This window comes from Pleurodeles waltl, chromosome 7 (genome assembly GCF_031143425.1).
Source record: "Pleurodeles waltl isolate 20211129_DDA chromosome 7, aPleWal1.hap1.20221129, whole genome shotgun sequence".
Lineage (NCBI taxonomy): Eukaryota > Metazoa > Chordata > Amphibia > Caudata > Salamandridae > Pleurodeles > Pleurodeles waltl.
Genome location: NC_090446.1, coordinates 601,127,273 through 601,150,876, shown reverse-complemented (window position 1 = coordinate 601,150,876; position 23,604 = coordinate 601,127,273). Strand labels below are relative to the sequence as shown.

At 46.0% G+C, this 23,604-nt stretch overlaps 1 protein-coding gene across 1 annotated transcript in view; it reads left to right on the top strand.

The window, feature by feature from the left end:
- Positions 1-251: 251 nt before the first annotated feature.
- DOK3 (docking protein 3) overlaps positions 252-23,604 on the top strand; it is a 53,934-nt gene continuing 30,581 nt past the window's right edge. The window contains exon 1 of the mRNA XM_069244502.1: positions 252-463. Within this exon, the coding sequence (XP_069100603.1) occupies positions 335-463 (129 nt within the window). The 5' untranslated portion in view covers positions 252-334. The remainder of the gene's footprint in view (positions 464-23,604) is intronic.

The window sequence follows — 23,604 nt, the reverse complement described above, 5'->3', positions numbered from 1 at the left end:
GGGGTGCAGTAGATCTTTCAGCGGCTTTGGGCCCTGTGGAACACATTCAGGCCGACAACCCAGGCATCAGTCCAGCGGTCACCTCCTTCAAGCAGAACTGTGACCTGTCGCCACAGGACTTTCGATTCCATATTTAAACCACCACCTCAATGCAGGCCGCCCGAAAGGGGGAAGTTGGCGAGAAGGGGAAGTGTAAGACGCAGCATCCGGTGTGCTGAAGAACAATGTTGACCTGTGGGTGAGCGAGAACACTGGAACTCCCTGCTGAGGGGAACTTAAACGGCAGCTTCACTGCAGCTCCCAGCTCCTGCTGAGGAGAGGACACCCTGACTTTATGCTTGGGGGGACTCAGAGCCTCTCCCGTTCCCTCTGCAGAGGAGGAGCTGTGTGCTGGCCGGGGAGCACCATGGACAGTCTGGTGAAAGAGGGGGTTGTGTATCAGCAACACCACATTCTGGGAAAGGTGAGTTTTGTGAAGGGATGCAGATTTTGTTGCTCATACTTAGAATTGAACATGTTTCCATTCTGAATATCTGAGGCTGTAATTCAAACATTACCGAGGTCTGTTGAAGGGTAGTGGTCTTCAGTGTGTCTCAATCACTCTTGTTCACTTCATACTACTTTCCTCTGCAGTCTCTTACTCTGTTAGTCACGGCTCATCTCACACGACAAGCCTTTTCTCTTCAGTACTGTCTTCTCACTCGCTCCTTCTGAAGGTACATCTGTTTACCTTCTACCCAACCCCCAAACATGCAATACACACTTTCCTATAAAAACACAAAAACATATATGTGACATCTCTCTGCAGAGAGGTCAATGACTGGATGTGCAAGAAGTCTGACATTGAAAACCGCTGATAGGCACTGTGAGAAATTCGCACTGCCTTCAGCCTAAGCTCTCCTGCCCCTATGAACACCCACCCACAACCTAAACTATCACAGACACCTGCAGTCAACTCTTTTCACAGAATGCACTGTAATACTATGTTGAATGAAAAACTACAGAAACACACCATTTGGAAATGTGAGAAAATAGCCTCTTTCTAGCATGGTTACCCCCATTTTTGGCCTGCTTGTAAGTGTTTGTCAGTGTGTTTTTACTGTCTCACTGGGATCCTGCTAGCCAGGACCCCAGTGCTCATAGTTTGTGACCTACATGTCAGTATGTTTTACTGTTTTGTCAGTATGCTTAACAGTGTCACTGGAGTCCTGCTAACCAGAACTCCAGTGCTTATGCTCTCTCTGATTCCAAAATTTGTACTTACATACTGGTAACCCAGTATTCTACTTCAAATTGTCATACTGGACCCCACTTATAAGTCCCCAGTATGTGGTTCCTAAGTACCCAGGGCATTGGGGTGCAAAGTTACTAAGCGTGAGGGCACCCTTGCACTAGCAAAGGTGCCCCCAAGCTGTCGAAGGCCAATTCCCCAGACTTCGTGAGTGCGGGGATACCATTACATGCGCACACTACATATATGTCAAAACATATATGTAGCTTCACAATGGTAAGCCCCCATATGGCCATGTAAGGTGTCTAAGATTGAGAAATTGTACCCCCAATCTGTTTCTTGTATTGGGGGCCAATTCCATGCACCCTGGGGGCTCCACCATGGACCCCCAGTACTGCCATACCGTTTTTTTGAGGTTTTCACTGCAGCCCCAGCTGCTGCCACCTCACAGACAGGCTTGTGCCCTCCTGGGGCCTGAGCAGCTCAATCCCAGGAAGGCAGAACAATGCATTTCCTTTAGGAGAGGGGTGTTACACCCTCTCCCTTTGGAAATAGGTGTTACAGGCATTGGAGGGGTTTCCTACCAGAGCCTCTGGAAGTGCTTTGAAGGGCACAGATGGTACCCTCCTTGCATAATCCAGTCTACACCAGTTCTGGGACCCCCAGTCCCTGCTCTGGCACGAAACTGGACAAAGGAAAGGGGAGTGACTACTCCCCTGCCCATCACCACCCCAGGGGTGGTGCCCAGAGCTCCTCCAGATTATCCCTGGGTTCTGCCATCTTGTTTTCAGGATGCTCAGGCACCTCTGGGAGCATCTGAGTGGCCAGTGGCAGCAGGTGACGTCAGAGACCCCACCTGATAGGTCCATACCTGGTTAGGTGAACAATCCCCCTCTGGGGGCTATTTCGGCTCTCTCCTGTGGATGTTTCCTCAGATTCGGTTTGCAAGACTCCACCAGGACTCCTCTGCATCCTCTGCTTCAGCTTCTGACCGACGGATCAACAGCAGACTGCTCCAGGAACACTGTAACTGCAACAAAGTATCCAAGAAGGCTACTGCAACTCTGTAACTTCAGCTCCTGACAGCAACTGCAACAGTTTCTAGGTTGTGCACGCTCTGAGGACTGCCTGTCTTCTTTCTACACCAGAAGGACCGAAGGAATCTCCTGTGGAGTGACAGAGTCACTTCCCTGCTTCAGCAGGCACCCTTCTGCAGCGACAACGAGTACCCTGGGTCCCCTCTCATCTCGATGAGCATGATCCTTGGAACACAGTTGGTGGACCAAAGTGACCCTGACTGCCTAAAGGTACAGCTGTCCAAATTTGGTGGAGGTAAGAGCTTGCCTTCCTGTGCCAGACAGTACGCCTGTGCACCACGTCTTCTGCAGCTCCTTGGGCTTCTGTACACTTCTTCCAGAAATCCTTTGTACACAGCGTAGCCCAGGTCCCCAGCACTCTATCCTGCGATGCTCAGCTCCCTGAGTTGTTCTCCGGCGGCATGGGATCCTTTTGTGTAGTGCTGCAATGACTGCATTTTGCAACTCTTTTGTCCACATGTCTTGGGACTCCTGTGGGTGCTGCTTGGTCTTCTAAGGGCTCTCTGAAGTACTGAGAGCCCCCTCTGGATCCTCAGTCTGAGTTGAGACCCCCAGGTCCCTCGTGGGCCCAGGTAGCACCTTTTCCCACCAACCGTGACATTTGTGTGAGCCAAGGCTTGTTGGCGGAATACAATGACGAAAACCAGCCTGCATCCAACGACTCGACGTGGGACATCTCTTACACTAAACAGGGACCTGCAGCTGTCTTCTTTGGTGCATTTCTGACTTTTTCTTCCAACTGGAGAATCCAGTCTTGCATCTTCATCCGGGTTACAAGCAGCTCCTGTTCTTCCTGGACTCTTCATCGACTTCTGGACTTGGTCTCATCTCTCCACAGGCATTCAGGTCCAGGAATCCATTGATGGTGTCTTGCAGTCTTGCTTGGTTTTTGCATAATCCTTTACCACAACTTCTAGTGTGTCCTGAGGAAACTTGCTGTACTTTACTCCTGTTTTCCTGCGCTCTGTGGTGGGGTATTTTACTTACCTTTGGTGTTTTCTTACACTCCCAGTGCCCCTCTACACACTACACTTGCCTAGGGGGGAACCGTCATTCGCATTCCACTATTTTAGTACATGGTTTGTGTTGCCCCTAGGCCCATTGCAACCTATTGTGTTTTTTCACTGTTTGCACTAGTTTATGACTGTTTACTTCCCTGATTTTGGTTACTATTGTATATCTTGCATATAATACTTACCTCCAAAGGGAGTATTGCCTCTAAGATATTTTTTGGCCCTGTGTCACTAAAATAAAGTACCTTTATTTTTGGTAACACTCAGTATTGTCTTTCATGTGTGTAAGTACTGTGTGACTACAGTTGTATTGCAACAGCTTTGCATGTCTCTTAGTTCAGCCTTGGCTGCTCTGCTACAGCTACTTCTAGAGAGCCTAAGCTGCTAGACACTGCCTACATTTCACTAAGGTGGATCACTAGACCTGGTATAAGGTGTAAGTACCTCTTTACCCACTACAAACCAGGCCAGCTTCTCACAGGAAAGACAGATGTCATGGAGACTGCATCACTGATATGAGTTCTCTTAAGGGTTTTTACAGACAATGGGGGTTATTCTAACTTTGGAGGAGGTGTTAATCCGTCCCAAAAGTGACGGAAAAGTTACGGATTTACCACCAGCCGTATTACGAGTCCACATTAACGTAAAAAATGACACTAATGTGGCGTTAGAATGGCATTAGGGGCTCTTAAATATGCCCCTTAGTTTCTAATGACTGCCAGGTGTGAGACCCAACAGGATAGAGACTTGCTAGCGGATGGATAGGTGGGCATGAGGAGGTATATCCCAATATACCTGGAGATGTGACCACACTCTACTCTAACATCTTATCCAGGACTGACAGATTGGTGATGGAACCAGAAGGTCAAGTTTATGCATTTTTTTTAAGTGATGAAATTCAAACACTTTTCATTGACAATGGCAATCGTTATGGCTTTTGTGTGATGATGAATTTTTTACCAAGCTTTACTGGCACGCACCACGGCTGCAGTATGTGTAAAAGCTGTGGAAGTTTATCTCACAAAGAGAAAAGGTACAAAGCAGGCTTTAACAGCAAGGCCTGACTAAGTACTCAAAGCAGCACCCCCTAAAATGTTTAACTCAGTCCCCACTTCCTTCCTGTTTCTATCTTTAAACTGTGTGTATCTTTCTCTTCCTGTCAGGTGCAAAACGGAGGCCCTTGCTTCTCCTGTCATGCAGGTGCGGTGGGGAGGTGGCAGGTTTCCTTGTTTTGTGTGGTGCTCCCTCACCCTCTAAGTCATGCCACTGCATGCCTTGCAAAATGTGTGCAATGGCATGGAATAAGAAATAGTTAAACACTCGGGAAAGCCACTCTGATTTCCCCAGCAGGCCTTTGCAGGGTAGAGGGCAGTGCTTGATTTGTGCTTGTTGATTCCGGTGTGGAGCACCAGCATTTATTTTTGAGGGCCGGCACTTATTTTTCTGCCTCAAGCATTTACTGCAAGCAAAAGACACCTATGAGAAAGATGGAGGAAGAGAAAAATGAAAAAGCGTCACAATCGGAGAAAGCAGAAAGAGTGAGCTGAAGGGGACAGGGAGTGGCTGTCAATGCATTGAAGAGGCCCGAGATGGCTTCAGGATTATGCTGCCTCAGTATTCCGTGTTTGCACATTTAATTGAAGCAGCCGCATGTTTAAGAGGAGGACTTTGGGCACCGGCACATTTTTATTTACAACTTAAGTACTGGTAGAGGGGAACCCCACCCTTCAAGGGGGCCCATTGAGCCCAAGACCAATGAATATTTGTGTGTTCTTTGAAACGCTAGGGTCCCTCACTGCATTCTGCCGGGGGGGCATCATTTTGCGTTATGCCACTGCTCCCTGTGTTAATCTGTTTTGCCCGCTACGGCTATAGCCATAACCCCTTTGGAAATGGTGGCAGAGGCCGCGGTTATCAACGTTTAAAAACAGTCTCCAGTGGCCCCAGCGCTTAGGGGAAATGCCGGATAGACTAAGGTCCATATTTATACTTTTTTAGCACCGCATTTGCATCATTTTTTGACGCAAAAGCGGCGCAAACTTACAAAATACTATTATATTTTGTAAGTTTGCTAAAAAAGTATAAATATGGGCCTAAATGGCTATTCCGGGTTAGAAGCAATAGAGCCATCCCTCGCGTGCACAGAATAGTTACAGCACAGGTAACAAATGTGCACGTGTCCTCAGGACCTAAGAACAAAATAGCATGTGGGGCCCCAGTGGTGACCTCCTCCACACATACAGAACAGCAGTGAAACAGGCAGCTGTAGTGCACGTTAGACAGAGGGCGCAGTAACAGCACAAACTTTCCTCACTCACAGAAATAGTACAACACTCAAGAGCTTTGCAAGCTTAACTCTTTACAAAATAAAAGAAGCACTCAGAGTTTAACCTCTGACAAAATAGCAGCAGTATAAGCTTATTCTCTTTCTACATAAGCTCCCTACATAACATTACCCCTATTACCTCAATGACACTCTACCTCCCTCTTCACCTCAGCTTCCTCTATGTTGCCTTTCTGTCTCACCTTTCTCTTTACCTCATGTTTCTCTACTACACCTTTCTCTTTCTACTTCTCTGTCTTATTTTACCACCACTTTCCACCTCACCAACCAGCAAACCCATGACCTCGCTGCCTCATTGGTCTATCTACCCCTCACTCTGGCTACCTTTGTTTCGTGTCTCTGTGCCACCTAAATATTTTTCTCTTTCTGTCCCATCTCTTTCTTCTTACATCATCTCACTCTTTCTACCTTACCTCTCTCTTTCACTCTCTATGCCACACCCATGTCTATTTCGTCTCTCTCTTAAATGCACCTCTTACTATTCAACCACCCTAATGCCCTCTCTCTCATACTTTCACCGTTCTTTATACAACTTTCTGTGCCCACCTCTCTATGGGGCAGATTTATAAAAAGTGGTGTTGCACCTAGTGCAGTGCCACTTTTCTTGTGCCCCTCCATTGCCACAATATGTTCGCCTTATTTAAAATATGGTGCACCATGTCTGTAGTCGGGGTACTAGCGTCATACTTTTTGGCGCTAGTCCAGCGCTTTGCAGGATTGGCGTAAAAAATGTTGCCGCTAATCCTGCACAGCACTCAGAGGCCCATTGAAAACAATGGGAGCCTCCTTTTAACGCCTGCTCTTAGCCGGCATTAAAAATGCCGATATGAATGACACAACGAAATCTTTCAGATTTCTTTGTGCCATTTGTTCAGCCTCCCTAGAGCGGGGATGACCTCTTGCATACATTATGCCTGGCTCAGGCATATTGTAACGCAAGGGGTTACAAAGTGGCGCAATGCAAGCATTGCGCCACTTTGTAAATATGGTGCGGCGTTTTTGTGCTTCAAACACCACATTAGTGTAAACAAAATGACACTAATGTGGCGTTGGAATGGCGCTAGGCCTGCCTAAATCTAGGTCCACATGTCTTACCCTGGTCTCTTCCTTTTTGTATCTCTGCTGCTCACTGCTTTTTCAGTTCACCTTTCTCTTTCTGTCTTCCATCCAGTTCAGCCCTGTGTCTTTGTTTGCCTCCCTTTCTGATCCCCCTCTCTCTCTCTCAATCTGTCTACCTTACCTCTCTCTACCTTTCTCTCACTTCTCTCTGTACTTCCCCACCCCCTCATCTCGCTACCTCATAAGGACTCGTTTTGGAGAGCGCATACACTGTCACTTGCGAGATTTTTTGTTTCCTGAAAAAAAGCTTAACTGGCTTAGAACCCACTTATTACTCATTTTTGGTTGTTCTCATTGTTACTCTCATTTCCTTGCTTCTCTTTGGTCAGATGTGCCTATTTTACATTGTTTCACTTTTTTCTTTGTATGTTTGTCCTGTTGATGAAATATGAACCAAGTACTAATCTATTGCATGACTAGTGTCCTTTCGATGCTTGCGCTCTGATGCAGGTGTCTTTTTTTCTTGCTTCCTCATCATTCTTCCTTCCTTGGCGTTGCTGCTTGCCCATCTTTCCTTACTCTGGCTCACCTTCCTATTGTTGTTTGCTCCCCTCCCCTTTTCCGTCATTGTTGTTTGCATCCCTTTCCATTGTTTATACCATTGTCTTTTTCGGCGACTTTCTTAGTCTTACTTCCAGCACTCTGTTGTAACCAGGGCTGGCTTTAGGCATGGGCGAGCTGGGCCCAGACCAGGCGTGGCTCGTCCTTTAGGGCGGAGGGGCCACGCCCCCCCCCACCTTTTGCCCCTCATGAAGAGTGTCTGTCAGGCTGAACAAAGGTCAGCCTGACAGACACTCTTCATTTTCAGCTCAGGCAGCCAAGAGCAGACATGTGCGATTTGCGCAGACTCCTGGCTGCCTGAGCTGAACTTTGCTGAGCTGAGGAGGTCACAGCTCCTATGGGCGTGACCTCCTCGGCTCAGCAAAGGTGCCTCGAGGCCCTCCCCTGGGTGACGAGGAAAGCGTTACCCATTGACTTCGACCTGGGTGCTTCAGGTTTAAGCCCTGAAGCACCCAGGGCGAGTGTCAATCAGTGACACCTTGTCACAGAGTGGGGAGGGGTCAGCAGTCTCACTGACCCCATCCTAATCTGTGACAAGGTCAGCCAATGAGGGAAGGCAGCAGTCCCAACCCTCCTGGGACCTCGAGGCTGAAGGTAAGTGTGTGTGTGTCTGATGTTTTAAAATGAATGTTTGGTGCGTGCGTGCATGTTTGAATGGTATGAGTGTTGATAATGGATGTGCGTGCGTGTGTCTGTGAAAGAATGAGTGTGTGTGAACTTGTAAACTGAATGTTTGGTGCGTGCATGTTTGAATGAGTGTTGTTAATGGATGTGCGTGCATGCCTGTCTCTGTGTGAAAGAATGAGTGTGTGTGTGTGTGTGTGTGCTTCCCGCCCGCCCCCCTCCCTCCCTCCTAAAGCTGTCGGCCGCCACTGGCCCAGACCCAGGGAACCAATCTTCAGGCGGGCGAAAAGAACTGTTTGCGTAAAAGTCTTGGAAACAGCAACATCCCTCTAGCTTGGCTCCATTGATTCCGTTTAAAGTGCTTCTGAAGTTTTTTCGAGTGTTGCAGTCGCTGTTTTTAGCACCCATTCATCCCCCGACCTTGCCCTCCCATCTACTTCTCACCCCGTGCCGGTACACATCCACACCCTCTCCCCTTCAAACTACTTGGAAGCAGCCTGATGGAGCTAAATTGAGTTGGGGGAGGGGCGGAGAGGTGTGTTCAGAGGCTTGTCACTGCTTTGATGTAGCCATTCAGAGACTGGCCTGTGAAAAGGCACTGCGGTCTTATTTTATTCAGCAGCAACGAGGGCGGCACATTTATTTTGCCCAGGGCGCTGTTGGAGCAAGGGCCGGCTATAGTTGTAAAATACGTGGATTCCCCCTCCTAAGCACGTCCCTGCTTCTCAAGCTACATTAAAGGCTATAGACGAGGCAATTTTCACTGGAAATACTGCTTAATTCAAAATGTGTGCACAACACATCTTTCGAGTGATCATCGTTGGCAGGTGTCCGCCCAGCTCCTCTGCAGTCGCTCATGTGGTCTGATATGTTGCATTTTTGTGCCCTCTGATCTCAAACCCACTTTCTAATGTCATCATAAGACTCTGGCCGTGTTGGGTTCCTGTCCAAACCCCTCCCACACGTCCGAGGAACTCCCAGTTCAACCATGTGATCCTTCCCATCACCCCTCCTGATCCACTAGGTATCCCTTCGCCCCCCCCCCCTTAAGAATACGAGAGAGCCTTCATCGGGATTGCTGATGGCCAAAGTTTATTATTTTGACTTGTAGTGGTGTTACATGGTACATCAACATCGCCTCTAGTGGTCATACATGTGCGGGCTACCAGTCCATATGAACCATTCGCCAACACCACGGCAGTCAAACGGGAAGATTTCCTAGGTAGGTCACTATCCAAGAAAGAGCAGTAATGCTTTGGTTGGACCAAAATACCTGGTTTGATCAATCAGACGTACTAGAAGGTCTCAGGCTGCCAAGATAAGCAAAACAGAGGGCAAAAATGTCAATCTAAAAAAATCAGAATTTGTGGCTCCTAGGTTGGTAGCTACTTTATGTCTGCTCCCTGGAGTCACTCACCTTTCATGCTGTGACGGTCAAACCCTGTGCCATGTAAACAAGGCTCACTCTTTGTGCAAAGGCCGCCCGTAGGGGGCATAAAGGGCCGGCGCCGTAACGGCCGCCTTGGCCTGGAAGGGACCGGTTAAACCAGTTTTTGAGGAGGATGCGCGCCAACTAGGTGGCGACGCACCCACACCCCTGTTGTTGCCAACAGGTGGGGGAAAGTCAAGAATAAAATGACCAATGGGGGGTTTGTTATTCTTCGAACCCCCCAATAAAAGTGGAGAATTAAAAAATAGGGGACGAAGAAGGTGCATTTAAGAGCGGGTGTCCCGTTGGGGTTTCATTCGTGATCGGGACAACTCGCTCGCATTCCTGAGGAAGAAAACCAGGACGACACCACTTACCGAGGACCGGACAACATCACCTACCAAGGGTTGAGTCCGGAGTGGATTGTTGCAAGGGGACCGCTCATCCCGAGCGACGCGACCCTGCAGTATCAGCCATTGGACCACCGACGTCGTATCTCCAGTCCATCCGACCGGCTCCAGCTTTCCCCAGGGGACCGCTGCAAAGAGCGACGCGACCCTGCATTGAGCATCGCCGCAAAGCTGGGCAGCACGTGAGTGGAAGGAAGCGCTCGGGCAAAGTGTTTCCGGGGACCGCGCATCAGAGCGTTGCGACCCCGCAGAGACCCAGGCACCCCTTGTCTCCCTGCCGAAGATCTTCGCACCGGCACGTCACCCCCACTCGCCCCCACCTTTTTCTCCTTGCGTCCGGACCAAGTTCAAACGGGCGAAGCTACCCCCTAAAACAACATAGTAAAACAAACTCTATTGGAGTGAGCCCCTCCAACAACGAAAGGTGCGACTGCCTAAACAATTGAAGGGCAAGAGGAGGCGTGACAAATGGAGGCCAGGACTTGAAGGCCCACCGGTCACTCACTGCAATTTGTGAAAAGTTAGAATTTAGAGGTATTAAAGGAACAAGCTGATGTTTTATTGTCATAAGTACAAATTTTGATTGACAGTGACAGAGTCTCATGCTCAATATATGTTATCATGGACAGTCGCACGCTGGTCCACATTAATAAAGCGGCCAAATGTTATCCACTATATAAGACTTTGTCAAAGTCTGTTCTCATGCATGTATGTCGGTATGCCATATTTAAAGTAATTGCATGATATATGGTTCCATAATGCTTGCTCTGTAGTATGCCAAGTGCGGGAGTTACACTCATCCCTGTGATCACACAGCCTTTACAGGTTTGGCGAATTATAGGGTATAGGTTTACCAGGGGTGAGGAAGACATACAAGTTGAGAACGACTTTTGGGAATGGTTCAGATGGCGTGATAATTCACTTATTTAACATTCTGTGTGATAGTTTTTATGTTACTGTAATCTCGATCCACAAAAGGGGTGTCTCGTGCTTTACAAAACAACAGAGGTAGTAACAAATCAACATATTAAAGAGGTGAAAAGGAACAATATGAGAGGAAAACTTGTAGCACTGAAAGCAAACACTCTGGGCAGCGAAAACGCTATGGTATGCTGTATAATGGGGAGAATAAATGTATAGTACTGAATGCATATAACTTTGAACCAAACGTACATACCCTCTGATGCTTCATTGAACTTTTAGATGTTCCTAATTAACTAAAACTAAAGCATACAAACTTTTCATTCATAGTCTGCGTCTCTGGCAAGTTCAGAGAGGTTTATATCTAGATGAGCTGTGTTAGACCCAGTGCACCCCAAAGCCTCAACCACCACTTGGACGGTGATCCCCGGCTTCCGTTGCTGTTCACAACCCCCCCCGGGCGGCGCTGGGCAGGGGGCTCCTCACCAACACCGCTTCTGCACCCCAGCCTCCCAGATCACCATGGAATGACCCCACCCTCGCAGTGACGCGGCCTCAGCAGCGCGAGACCCTCACTCGGCTTCTATTGGACGTCACTAAAGACGCCTAGAATGACACCTACCTGCATGTCTTGCTGGCCACCTAGTGTCCAAACAACAAACTGTCTAGTTGGCAAAAAACATTAACAAAGACTCACATCGCTACTATTTGGCTTTGTCAATGTTTGTTTAAGCCATGTTGTACTGCAGCATGGCTGCTGTGCAACATGGTTGAAAGTAAAAAACAAGCGTTAGTAAAGCCAACCCCCTCATGGGCAAGCGATTGGCTTTGGCAATCAGGTGGGGGTGAGTAAGGAGTTGGGGACTGGATATCAGAATGGTTAAAAAAAAAAGAATTATTAAGTTGCCAGCGTTGACCGCATAGTGTTTTTTTTACGAGAGATAGTACCTGAATCACAGTGCGAACAGCAGATGGATAGCTGAGGAACGCTAATCAGACATAATTAATCTGTGCTTGGCTGTGTGCCACAGAAAGAAAAGGAAGTGATACATGGCAAGTGCGGCCTAATTAGAAGGCAGCAAAGAAGAGTAACAATGATGCCAATGAATTTTAGTCTATTTTTGAACACAAGAGACCCAATCGAGAGAGCTCACACAGGCGTCACCCGAAAAGTGCTATGGCGCGGCCAGTGTTGACTGTGTCATATCGCTCTTTTTTACATTCAGCCGTGCTCCACAGCAGCTGTGCTGCTGTACAACATGGTTGAAAAAACATTGACAACTCCAATAGATTTCACATGTGAGACCAATTGGCTTTGCCAGTGCTTGTTTTTCTAAGTCTCATCTCACTTACCTCTATCCATTCCCAGCTCTCCTACCCTCTTTCTCAATACCTATTATCTTATTTTGGCTCACCATTCATTCAATACCTTACTTCTCCACAGATCTCTCTTTCTACCTTTTTCCTCACTATCTCACCTCTCTCAGTCTTACCACTTTCTTGATTCCTCTTTCTCTACTCCTTTTTTCTGACTATCATTACATCTCGTCTCTATTTCCCACTTTTCACTGTACACCGTTCTCTAATTCAACTCTCCCTGTCTACCTCCTATCTATCTCCCTAAGCCTGAACATCTCTCAACCTCACCACTCTTTCTCTACCTTACACTCTCTCTATACTTCTGTTTCAACCTTACCTCTTTTTCTCTACCTAACATGTCTCTCTACTTCATCTTTCCTTCCTACAACCTGTCTCTCTTTCTACCTGTCACCTTTTGTGCTGTCCCTTGCAGTAGTGTTTTTGTGTCCTCTTCATGGAATCCTACACCAACTATCACAATTAAAAAAAGAGAAAAACTCAGTGACCCAAAAGATTGTAAGCTCCCTCAATGGGATAATGGATTGTGTTATGCATGTTCGAATGGGAGACACTGCTGTGGGCACTACTGGGATTGCTCGCTAATAATGCCCCCGCCCCCCACATGAACTGTCACTATATCTTTGGAGGGAAACAGTTTACTAACAAACTTGAAAAGTGTTGAAATGTTAGGATGAAAATAACTCTTTGATGAACATTTTTATAACATAATCAAGGCTGGTTAGCAGGCCAGAACCTGAGGCAGCTGGGGTCTCACAGCCTATTATACGGTTGTAAACATTTTATGTCAGTGGTGATAAAGTCTGAAGGCTTCGGGATGGTTGTGACACTCTTCTCATTGAATTGGTTGAAGGAGGTCTTACCAGTGTTGTCTTACTGTGGGTCATGGTCTAACTGGCTTGATCAACACAGTATATAACAGAGCTGAACTTCTCCAGCGTTTATCAAGGGACGGGTGCGAATAACACCAGAGCAGAGATACCAACTATTCATTGCGCAAATACCACTGCCTATCTGTTCTCAGAAAGAAAAGAGCCCAAGTCTGAGGAAGTCGAAGACACCAGTGACTTGTGAGGATGGGTTAGTTGCCGATGTCAGATCCTTTCACTAATAAATTAAATGGGTTGATTTATTGGATTGGGGCCATGTGAGTTCCAGAAAATGGCAATCCTAGGCTAATAAAGAAAACCATTACAGGGCAGAATTCACAGTCAGACCTATAAGGGTTCAAATCTATGTGTCACTGCTTACAGAAGGCAAAAATAGTTAGTTACAATCAATAGTTTATCAAATTAAGCCAATTGCAAGAGGTTATAAAATAAGGTCATTCTCCAAAGCAAGTGTATAGCCAGAGTTAAATATAGTTTAGCAAAGGACTAACATAATTCTGCTCAGTTCAAAACCAATACAAATATAAATATAAATCAGCAAGAGGACTAACATGAAATCTGCCTCCTTGGAAAGAGCCAGAAGTCTAAGTATAACTCAGATAGACAAGCTAGAGTCTCCACAGTCCTAAAGGCAAAGAAAGTCTCTAAGTATAGATCAGCAGACAGATCAACGTGGAGTTGGCCCATGAAACTGGTGCAGCACACCTAGAAGTAGCAAATCATCATTATTGATCTATTGTTTGTGTGCCGGAAGGGACACCTTCCTGCATTGCAAACAATCATTAATGGCTGTTTGTTCATTCAATGTGTGCTGCAGAATCCAGCACACATAGAAAAAGCAAAAATGAGGAGAAATAGAAGTATTTCACCTTGTTGTGCCATGTTAACTGCACCTCTGGGTGGCGTTAGTTTTTGGCGCTGCCTCAGATTTACGATTTCCTGCAAATCTAGGGCAGCGTCAAAAGCAATGGGTGTTGCAGAACAGCAATGCTCATTGCACGCCCCTCTGCTGCAGAAAACTGTGCCAGAGGGGCTCATATTTACATATTTACAAGGCTCACAAAAAGTGGCTTAGCGCTGCCTTCTAAATATGGCGCAGTGCACATCGCCACCTGAGCGCAGCTAAAAGTGACGCTCGAGTGGTGCTAGGGTCTTGTAAATATGCCCCTAAATATAGAGTCAGAAAATAGTCTTTCAAGCTGAGACTGTTCAACTTGAAAGGCAAGAAAAGTCTGGCAAACTTACCAGAAAGGGCACATTTTATAGGTTTCAGACAGTGAAAACCACACTCTCAACATGGTGAGAGTAAGCATCATATGGCCGTGCTAACAAGGATACATGAAGCATTCCACATTTGAGAAATTGAGTTACATCAAATTAGAAAAAGAAAACACCTACAATATTAATAGACCACCCTTTACCCTACCAACAGGGGAAATGACATTTCACTACTGAAGCAAACAAAATACAATAAGCTGTTTAAGCAATTGGAGGAACCACAGCTGTGCTACGGCAATAAACCTTCAAGTTGTTATTTGCGCTGCACATCTCCTGAAGAGCTTGCTTCTGGAGGAATACAAATAAATAAATTGCATTAGCAGCATCTACAGCACCATGAAAATGAAATCTATTTTTTTTTAATTAGACAAGAACACCACCAGAGACGTGAACGTGAAAGCTCATTCATGGGAAATAAAAACAACACTTTTTGCCTAAGAATGCAAAGTCAGTGAAAACTGGCTGAGACCTAATTATGTTGATGTGAGCCTATGTATGTTAACACAAACAATAGCAAAATCAAAAATTATTTTAAATAGTAAAAATGTCCCCACACTGGTGACTAGGCTCAGCCCCAAACTTGGTGCTGTCTGACTGAGATCCTCCATGCAGCCACTGAGACCTGTCCAGTCTGTCTGTACCTATGTTAACTCCTGTGGCCTCCCTACTTGCACCATGGGCCGCACCCTCTCACGCCATGGTCTCAGGCCTTTATCCTCACGTAAGCTGTTCCCAGCTGGTTAGCCCCCTCTTGTCCTTACAACCTCACTATGAATTTCCACCTATACCTGGGGTTGCTGCGAGTGTCACATTTAACTCTCATCTACTAATAGAGGTTGCCCATCTCTGCACTGCTGCTGCCTTTGCTGTAACCACTTATGTGAGGCATGCTGTCAGAGGCTTTGCCTCTGCTGTGAGGGATGCTTACAGTGCAGTCTGTGCTATACCTGGTGTGCATTGCTGTTTCCACACAGGCTGTACCTGTTCTGTTTGTGTGAGTTGGAATCTTGTACTGCTGCTTTCTGTGGTATACCTGTTGTGTGTCTGGAAGGAGTGATGCTGCATATCCTGTACCTGCTCTGCTGTGTTTGAGGGAAGCCTGCTGTTCTAATGCCCATGCTGCACCCTTTCTGTGTGTGCAAAGGACTCTTGCTCTGCTGATGGCTATCGGGTGCCTTTTATCTGTGTCTTGTGGAAGCTTAAAAAACCTTTCTGCTGCACAAAGGCCAGAACGAAAGGTATTGCTAAACCTTCTTTCACTTTTTCAGTGAATTATTTTGTGCTTCTGCCAGTTGACCAAATACTGTTACTACCATATTGTAGTATTAGACTCAGTCTGGCTATTAAACTGATGCAGGCATCTGGCTGTTTCTGCTGCTCCGGTAGATGTTTTATTTTGGTTGCAAGCTCTGGCTCCACATAGGTATTCTCCTGAGGTATTGTAATTTCCTGATCTGTTCCCTCAGACTGTCCTAAGTGACTAAGGGCCAGATGTATCAAAAGGTTTTACCCATTCTGTGTCTATGGGACAATGTTTTGGTACATATGGCCCTTGGTCCGTCTCTTGACGTTTAGCTTCAGACCTGGGTCACATGTGCTATTCTGAAGGACATTGTCTTGGTAACTGGTGCTTCTTCTCTCTCTGGATTGTTTTGCTTCGCCACCATTTTTCCAGTGATGAATTCAGATATGCACCACCCACTTCAGCAGGATCCCGAGGAGCCTGACCTCCGAAGCATGCTATGTTTCAATTTTGTCCAAATTGTTTTCATTCTAAACAAATATTTCGTATTACCGCAATGTCTACCACCATTGTGGTGGTCCCATTAACTTGGACATCCTATGTATATAATTAGCAGAGCATTGAGTCTGTATTGCACCGGTTACCACTGCTGCGATCAATCATTGCGATCCCAACAGGTTGTATGTTTATTTAAATCAGTACCCATGTGTTGTTTAATTTGTTTATATGTTATTCGGATAAGTGGCAGATTTCTCTTTTTAACTGTTAACACGTCTCACTGATTTTTTTATTACTCTGCCTCTTAAAATATGAACAAGTTAATATGGTGGTTTTGTTACCTATCCGCTGAAGCATCTAATCCAGATTTAAAAATAGTTTACAAATTGAAAATTCCTATCTCTTTCCCTTGTAGCAGGTGTCAACATGTTTCTACATGTGAGCTTTTAACCTCTGGGTATTCTTCAGGACCTATTGCTTTTCACTCATATATTAGCAGTTGGACCCAACCTGCTTGTGTCAGAGCTCATCTGTTTACGTTTGTGATCTTTAGATTATTTTTGAAGATTAGGATCTTGTTTTATTAATACATGTGTAACAAGTACATAAGGCTGTGTCAGTAGAATAATGTGGCAGTGGAGAACACAATTATGCTGTTTTGTTAGTAAAAATAGATCTGCAGAATAACATGTTAAATTTCATATTTCATAAGCATGTCTCTCATTTGGAGGGTACTAGAAGAGCCAAGACATGGGAACTTAAAAAGAGATACACCATAATTTGATTCTCTAAAATCTCAGTGCCCTGTTGAAATAATTGCTGCTTTCATAGTGTGACCACTCCCTCTAGGTCATTTTACCATTGTTTCCAGTCCTGCACTACTGTGTAACAGCCTTTATGCGCTCTAGGGGACGTATTTAAAAGCCTCGTGGCACAGGGCAGTGCAGCAAGTGACCTTACTGTGCTGCCCGGCGTCACAGGGAAAGGGCAGAAATGCACAGTTTTTATAAGATACAGTACATTTCAGTACTTTCCCCTGAGATGGCACACAAATTGCTGCAGAGCGCCAACGCAGGCACCCTTGCACCATGGTACAAAGGTGCCTGCATTGTCAGCAGGATTGTTTTTGTGTAGGAAGTGGCATCTTCATGCACAAAAACAATCTAGAGAGGCATTTTTCTCTTTCCGTGTGTGCTGCATGGAAAGAGGAAAGAACGAGGAGAAATTGAGATATTTCTCATTGTTGCGCCTGCCCTGGGGAGGCTTACAGTTTTGACGCATTCCCAGTTTTACAGATTCTTGTAAATCTGGGAATGCGTCAAAACCTATAAGTGTTGCATAGGAACATCCACCTCATCGCCCATGGCATGCACCCTGACGCAGTGTAAAGCAACGCAACTAATTGCACTGGGTTGCCTTACGCCATTTCTACAAGGCAATGAAAAGTAATGCAAAGTGGCTTTGCGTGGCCTCGTAGATATGGGTCTGCACTATGCACCGCCGAGTCACAAAAAGTGAAGCACGGGTGGCGCACACGGCTTGTAAATAAGCCCCTTGGTCTTGTAATCTTGTGCCGCATCTATTGAACTAATTAGAAGAATACGCCTGAAATCAGGGATTTGTAGGTGAGAAGCTCGGGTCAGAGGCAGTGTTCATAATGAACTGGTGGGAGGTGGTCATCCCAAGCTTTTATAACAGTATATGAGAAAAGAACGCAACTTTGTGTTAAGAGCGAAACAAAAAAATCGGCAAAGAAGGAATCACCAAATCAACACTGTTTACATTACATTTAAGTAGTTAAAGTCTTTCTTGCATACTTCAGACTAAAGTCTTCTTCCAGTCCATCAAATGGCATGTTTAGAGCATTAGATGGCTGTTAGCAGCTGACCAGAACGATGTACAGCGTGGCATTGCATTTAGAGTACAAAAGGTTTGATAAATTGTAATCTGTATGAGCTAGAAACATTCTTTTTGTTACAGTCCTCGAATTATGGAGCAGATGACTGATTATGTGGCGAGTGCATCAAATTCATATGCATGCAGCCTTGGAGCTGGCGTGAAGGAATGTTGATAGCTTTGGATAGGTTTGAACCAGAAACTATTTTTTTGTAAAATATGCATATTATGCTGCAGGTGAAGGATTATGTGGCAATTGCAGAAAATATTTATGCGGAAACGCGGCCGCCGCACTATTGTATTTCCAGTAGCCTTGCATACTGTGTTACTGAAGAGTGTAATGACTACTTGTCTAGGTTGCTGTATTCACGTTCAAACTCGAATAGTGCCCACACCTGTCCCATCGTTGTGAATGGGCTATGCTTGGTATTCTGCGCTGGCAGCATGCCACTTTGCCAGAATGAATGGCCACCATAAATTAAATGGACCCTTTTTTTCACTGATACCAGTTCACCTTTGTTAAAACATTTCTAATTAGCTTTGCTGTCTTCTGTTGCACTCCTGTTTTCCTGCCTCTACTGCGGCCTCTGCAGCAAAGTAAAGACCACGGGCCTGATGTGTTGTAAGGGTTTTACCTATTATGGTTCTATGGGGAAATGTGTTAATATAAATACCTTTATTAACCAGCTGGGTAACTGGCTTTTTATGTAGTCCTGGATGGACTTAAGTGTCTATTGGTTTACCAGTCTTTGGGAGTGGGGTGGTGCTCTTCTCGTCTTGAATTCAGGTTTATCCCCTGCAACCTCAGGTGTCTGTTTGCCATCAAGTTCTCTAGTGTCTTCATCCTGTTCTAAAAAATAACCATTTTCTCAATAAATTCTGAGATTATGAATCGCACAGGAATGCATATGCCCCTCTTTATGGGAAAGCCCAGTCGCGTTTTCGTAAGCTTTGCCCGCAGCATCATAGGCAGTGTTGTAAAATAGTTTGATTATGACACACAGCCATCTTGTGTCTTTCCTTGGGGGGTGCACATTTGAGTGTTTTCTGTGCCAGCACAACAGAAGGTGGACACTTGAATTAAGATCGCACCATGTAGTTTTCTGAAGTGTGCCTCCTCCTGTACCGGTCGCACTAACCTAGATCACCTCGTAGGTTAAGGCCACTCAAGTAGGAAAAAAAACCAGTTCACAGTCTACAAGAGGAGCCTCTGTACCAAACTACTTTCAGCGGTTAACACTTGAGCGTCAGAGAGTCCGCGCCTGCTGCTCCCCCGGTATCACTTCTCAAGTTCTCTTCCTTTTTCTTCCCATGGGTAGCCACACCTTCGCCTTTGAGGTTCACTTCATCTATATTTAGTTTTATTTGCCTTTCTTGGGGTTTCCTGCAGGAGGTAATTGTCAAAGTCTGAGTTCCCCTTAAGATCAAGTAAACCTTACTACTAATAGGACTTTCTTTCACAAAAAGTCTTCGTTTAGGCCTTGCCTACAACAGCCGTCAGCTATCCGTTTGTCAAAGGACCTCTTGTGGATCATAAGAAAAACTTATGATCCACTTTGAAAAACTCTGAAAGGGCTCTGCGCAAGCCTGGTGCTTGCAGTTGGTTGGCTTTTTTGTCACTATAGTTTGCTTAGTTTTTATTCAATGGATTTCCTTCCTGTTCTTCTGTTTGTCCTTCCCATCTTTACCATCCTTGTGATTGGATGACTTGTATCCCTTCAATGCTCACCTTTAGGGAACTGCTTTTTTTCTTTGTCATTTAGTGCTCCATGTGAGTGTATGTGGTTTTGTGCTCTCTCATCATCTGCTCCTTCACTCATCGCCCTCACACACTCTCAGTTTTGCCCCCCACAACCCCAACCTATCCGTAACAGTACAGCAACAGGCAGATTTTTTCCAAGGTTTGACTAAAGAGCAGACTTTATTGAAATGGTTTTGTTTATCTCCTACAATCCATATGCTGCATTAAAGCCCAGGCCTTGGCACACAAAAACAGCATTTTTATATAGCACAAACTTGGAGTCCCTTACAGGAGCACCACATTACATTACGCAAAGTCTGAATATTATTATTATGGTACAGGGTAATTAGTTGATTTGCCCAGAATTGCAGGATTTGGAGCCGATGCCAAGACTCAAACCTTGTACTCCAGTTCCAAAGTTGGTAACTCTGGCCATGAGAAGAGCTCTCCTCCCATTTACGGTGCTGGGGATTGTGCTGCACTCACTTACCTGGCATTCATGGGAGAAGGTGTAGTTAACGTAATTTAAAAAGTACTATTTCTTCTCCTGGATGCACCCTGGGCAGCTGCTGAGATTGAAATCCTCTAGCATTTGGCACTTATTTAAATTCTAAGCCCCGTAGAAAGTAAATTAGACATTTACAAGCATTTCCTGTAAATGGTGACATTTCATTATTCTTTTTGAATTCTATTTAGAATTTCCTGAGTGAAAACTGTTCTTAAGAAATAAGCTGTGCCCATCACAATGGCTTGAAACGTGAATTCAATGTACTTTTTCAAGATAGCTTACAATTTATTTGATTTTCATCCAGTATTTTGAATTGTTCGTTCTTTTACTATTTTGTGTAGCTGTGCTTTACAAACAAGCGTGAGAATGCTAATTGTTTGGCACTCGTATTATAAAGGTGAGACCTATTGCCTTTGTCAGTGCTTGTTTTTTTTGCTTTTCTCTGTCTTATCTGCACTAGATCTCTACCAGATCTTAAAATGTTCTTTTTGCACGGGTATCCACCAAAGGCAGCATGCGTTCGAGGCAACCATTCTGTTAAGTCACATTCTGCCGTTTTGGCCAAAATGAATAAACGGAATTCATCTGAATTCATCTCAAGTAATGGCAGTTAGTAAGGTTAGAAATTCATTGCTTCCCTGTTTCTCCCATGTGCCATTATATTCTGTCCACTCCCCTGCTTCACCCTCACAAGCCACTCCTCCTCTTGCTCACCTGGTCAATTATCCTCCTTGGTAGACAAGAGGAGGGGTGTAGTGCCCAGGTTTAAGACTTTGGGTTTGATTAAATGCTTAGAGTAGCCAGGTGCCATTTGGCATGTAGTTAGCTGTCAATGTTTTTTGCAAGCATTATTTTTGATGAACTCCCTAGTAGAGACTCTAGAGAAGAGAGAACACTGCTTCATTTGTCTCTCTTCTTTGACTAGCCGAGGATCCCTCATACCAAACAGATGAACACTCCAGAATTTATAAAGTAAGTTCTGGCAAGGGCAACCCAGCTGGACACAGCTGGATTGGAGAAACTGCACAGACCCAGGGTTGTGTCTGAGCAGCAGTCCGGGGCACTCAGACCAATCCTGACGCTGCTTGCATGCTAGCTTGAGCATGAAAGCAGAACCAGGATTGCTGGAGAGCCTGTTCTGGTGTCCCACCGAATGCTGGGACACCAGAACAGGGAAGAGGACGAACGAGGTGGCAGGAGAGGACAGTGGTGGTGATGAACAGTAAGTCTTTTATTTCCCTGTCCCCATTGTCCCCCCGCCCCTCCCCTTGATATTTGCGGCAACCGCCGCTGGCCCCCACTCCAATCCAATCCAGTGTGCCCCACTCCTATCCAAAATAAAATGCTGCACTCCAATCCAAAACAATATGCCCCACTCCCATCTACCCCTCTCCAGTCTGCCCCACCACAGTACCAAAACAATCTTCCCCACTCCAATCCAAAACAATCTGCCCCACTGCAATCTGCTGCACTACAATCCAGAACAATCCAAAGCAATCTGCCACACTCCAGTCCACCTCACTCCAATCTGCCCCACTTTAATCCAAAACAATCTGCCCCGCTCCCACCTGTCCCACTTAAATCTAAAACAATCTGTCCCACTCAAATCTGCTCCACTCAAATCTGCCCCACTCCAATCCAAAACAATCTGCCCCACTCCACTCTACCCCGTTCCAATCTGCCACACTAAAATCCAAAACAATCTGTCCCACTCAAATCTGCCTCACTCCAATCTATCCCTTCAATCCAAAACAAAACACCCCACTCCAATCCAATCCAATCCATTTCACCCCTCTCCAATCCACCCCATCGAATCCAGCCCACCCCACACCAACCCAATCCAACTCCCTCCAATCCACCCTAATACAATCTGCCCCACTCCAATCCAAAGTATTCTGCCCCACTCTAGCCTGTCCACTCTAATCAAAAGCAAACGGTCCCACTGCAATCTGCCCACTACAGTCTGCCCCATTACAATCTTAAACAACACGCCCCACTCCAATCTGTCCCACTCCAATCCAAAACAATCTGCCCTACCCCAATCCAAAACAATCTGCCCCACTCCAGTCTAAAACAATCTGCCGACTTCAATCCAAAACAAACTTCCTCACTCCAAACAATTTCAATCTTCCCTACTCTATTCTGGCCCACTTTCATTCAAAACAACTTGACCCACTCCAACCTTCCCCACTCCACCCTGCCCCACTCCAATCCCAAACAAGCCGCTCCAGTCCAAAACAATCTCCCTCACTTCAATCCAATCCACCTCACTTTCCCCAATCCAATCCACTTCGCTTAATCCCAGTTTACCCCACTGCAATACACCACAATCCACCCACTGCAACCCAGTCCACCCCACACCAATCCAGTCCACCCCACATCAATCCAATCTAACCCAATCCAGCTCGTCCAATCTACCTCACTCCACTCCAGCCCACCTCACCCCAATCCACTCCACCCCTACCCACCCCAATCCACTCAAGTCCAACCCACCCCACTCCAGACCATCCTCCTCACTCCAATCAAACCCATCCTACTCCAATCCAACTGACCCCACTCCAATCCAATCAAAACCGCCCCACTCCAATCAAGTCATCCTCTACCAGACAACCTCACTCCATTCCAATTACACCACCCAGTCCATCCCACTCCTATACAATCCATTTCTATCTGCCCTACTCTAATCTGACCCACTTTCATTCAAAACAGCTTGACCCACTCCAACCTGCCCCCTCCATGCTGCCCCACTCCAATCCCAAACAAGCCGCTCCAATCCAAAACAATCAGCCCCACTCCAATCCAATCCAACTCACTTTTCCCCAATCCAATCCATCTCACTCAATCCCAATTCACCCCACTCCAGTACACCACAATCCACCGACTGCAACCCAGTCCACACCATGCCTCTCCAGTCCAACCCAATCCAGCCCCATCCAATCTACCCCACTCCAATCCAGTCCACTTCACCCCAATCCACTCCACCTCACCCCAATCCACTCAAATCCAATCTACCCCAATCCAGTAAAAAAAAAAAAATTCCCCACTCCAGTCCAATCCACCCACCACACTCTACTCCAAACCACCCATGGTATCACAATCCAATCCATCACATGCCAGTCCATCCAGCCCGCCCCACTCGAATCCATCCAGCCCACTCCACTCCAATCCACCCCACTCCAATCCAATCCAATCTCCAATCCAATCAACCGCAATCCATCCACCCCACCCCACTCCTGTCCTATCCTTCCCACTCCAGTCCAATCCACACATTCCATTCCAGTGAATCCATCCAGCCCACCCCACTCCAATCCAATCTACCCCACCTTATTCCAATCTATGCCACTCACTCCAATTCACCACACTCTACTCCAATTCACTCACGGTATCTCAATCCAATCCATCGCATAACAGTCCATCCAGCCCA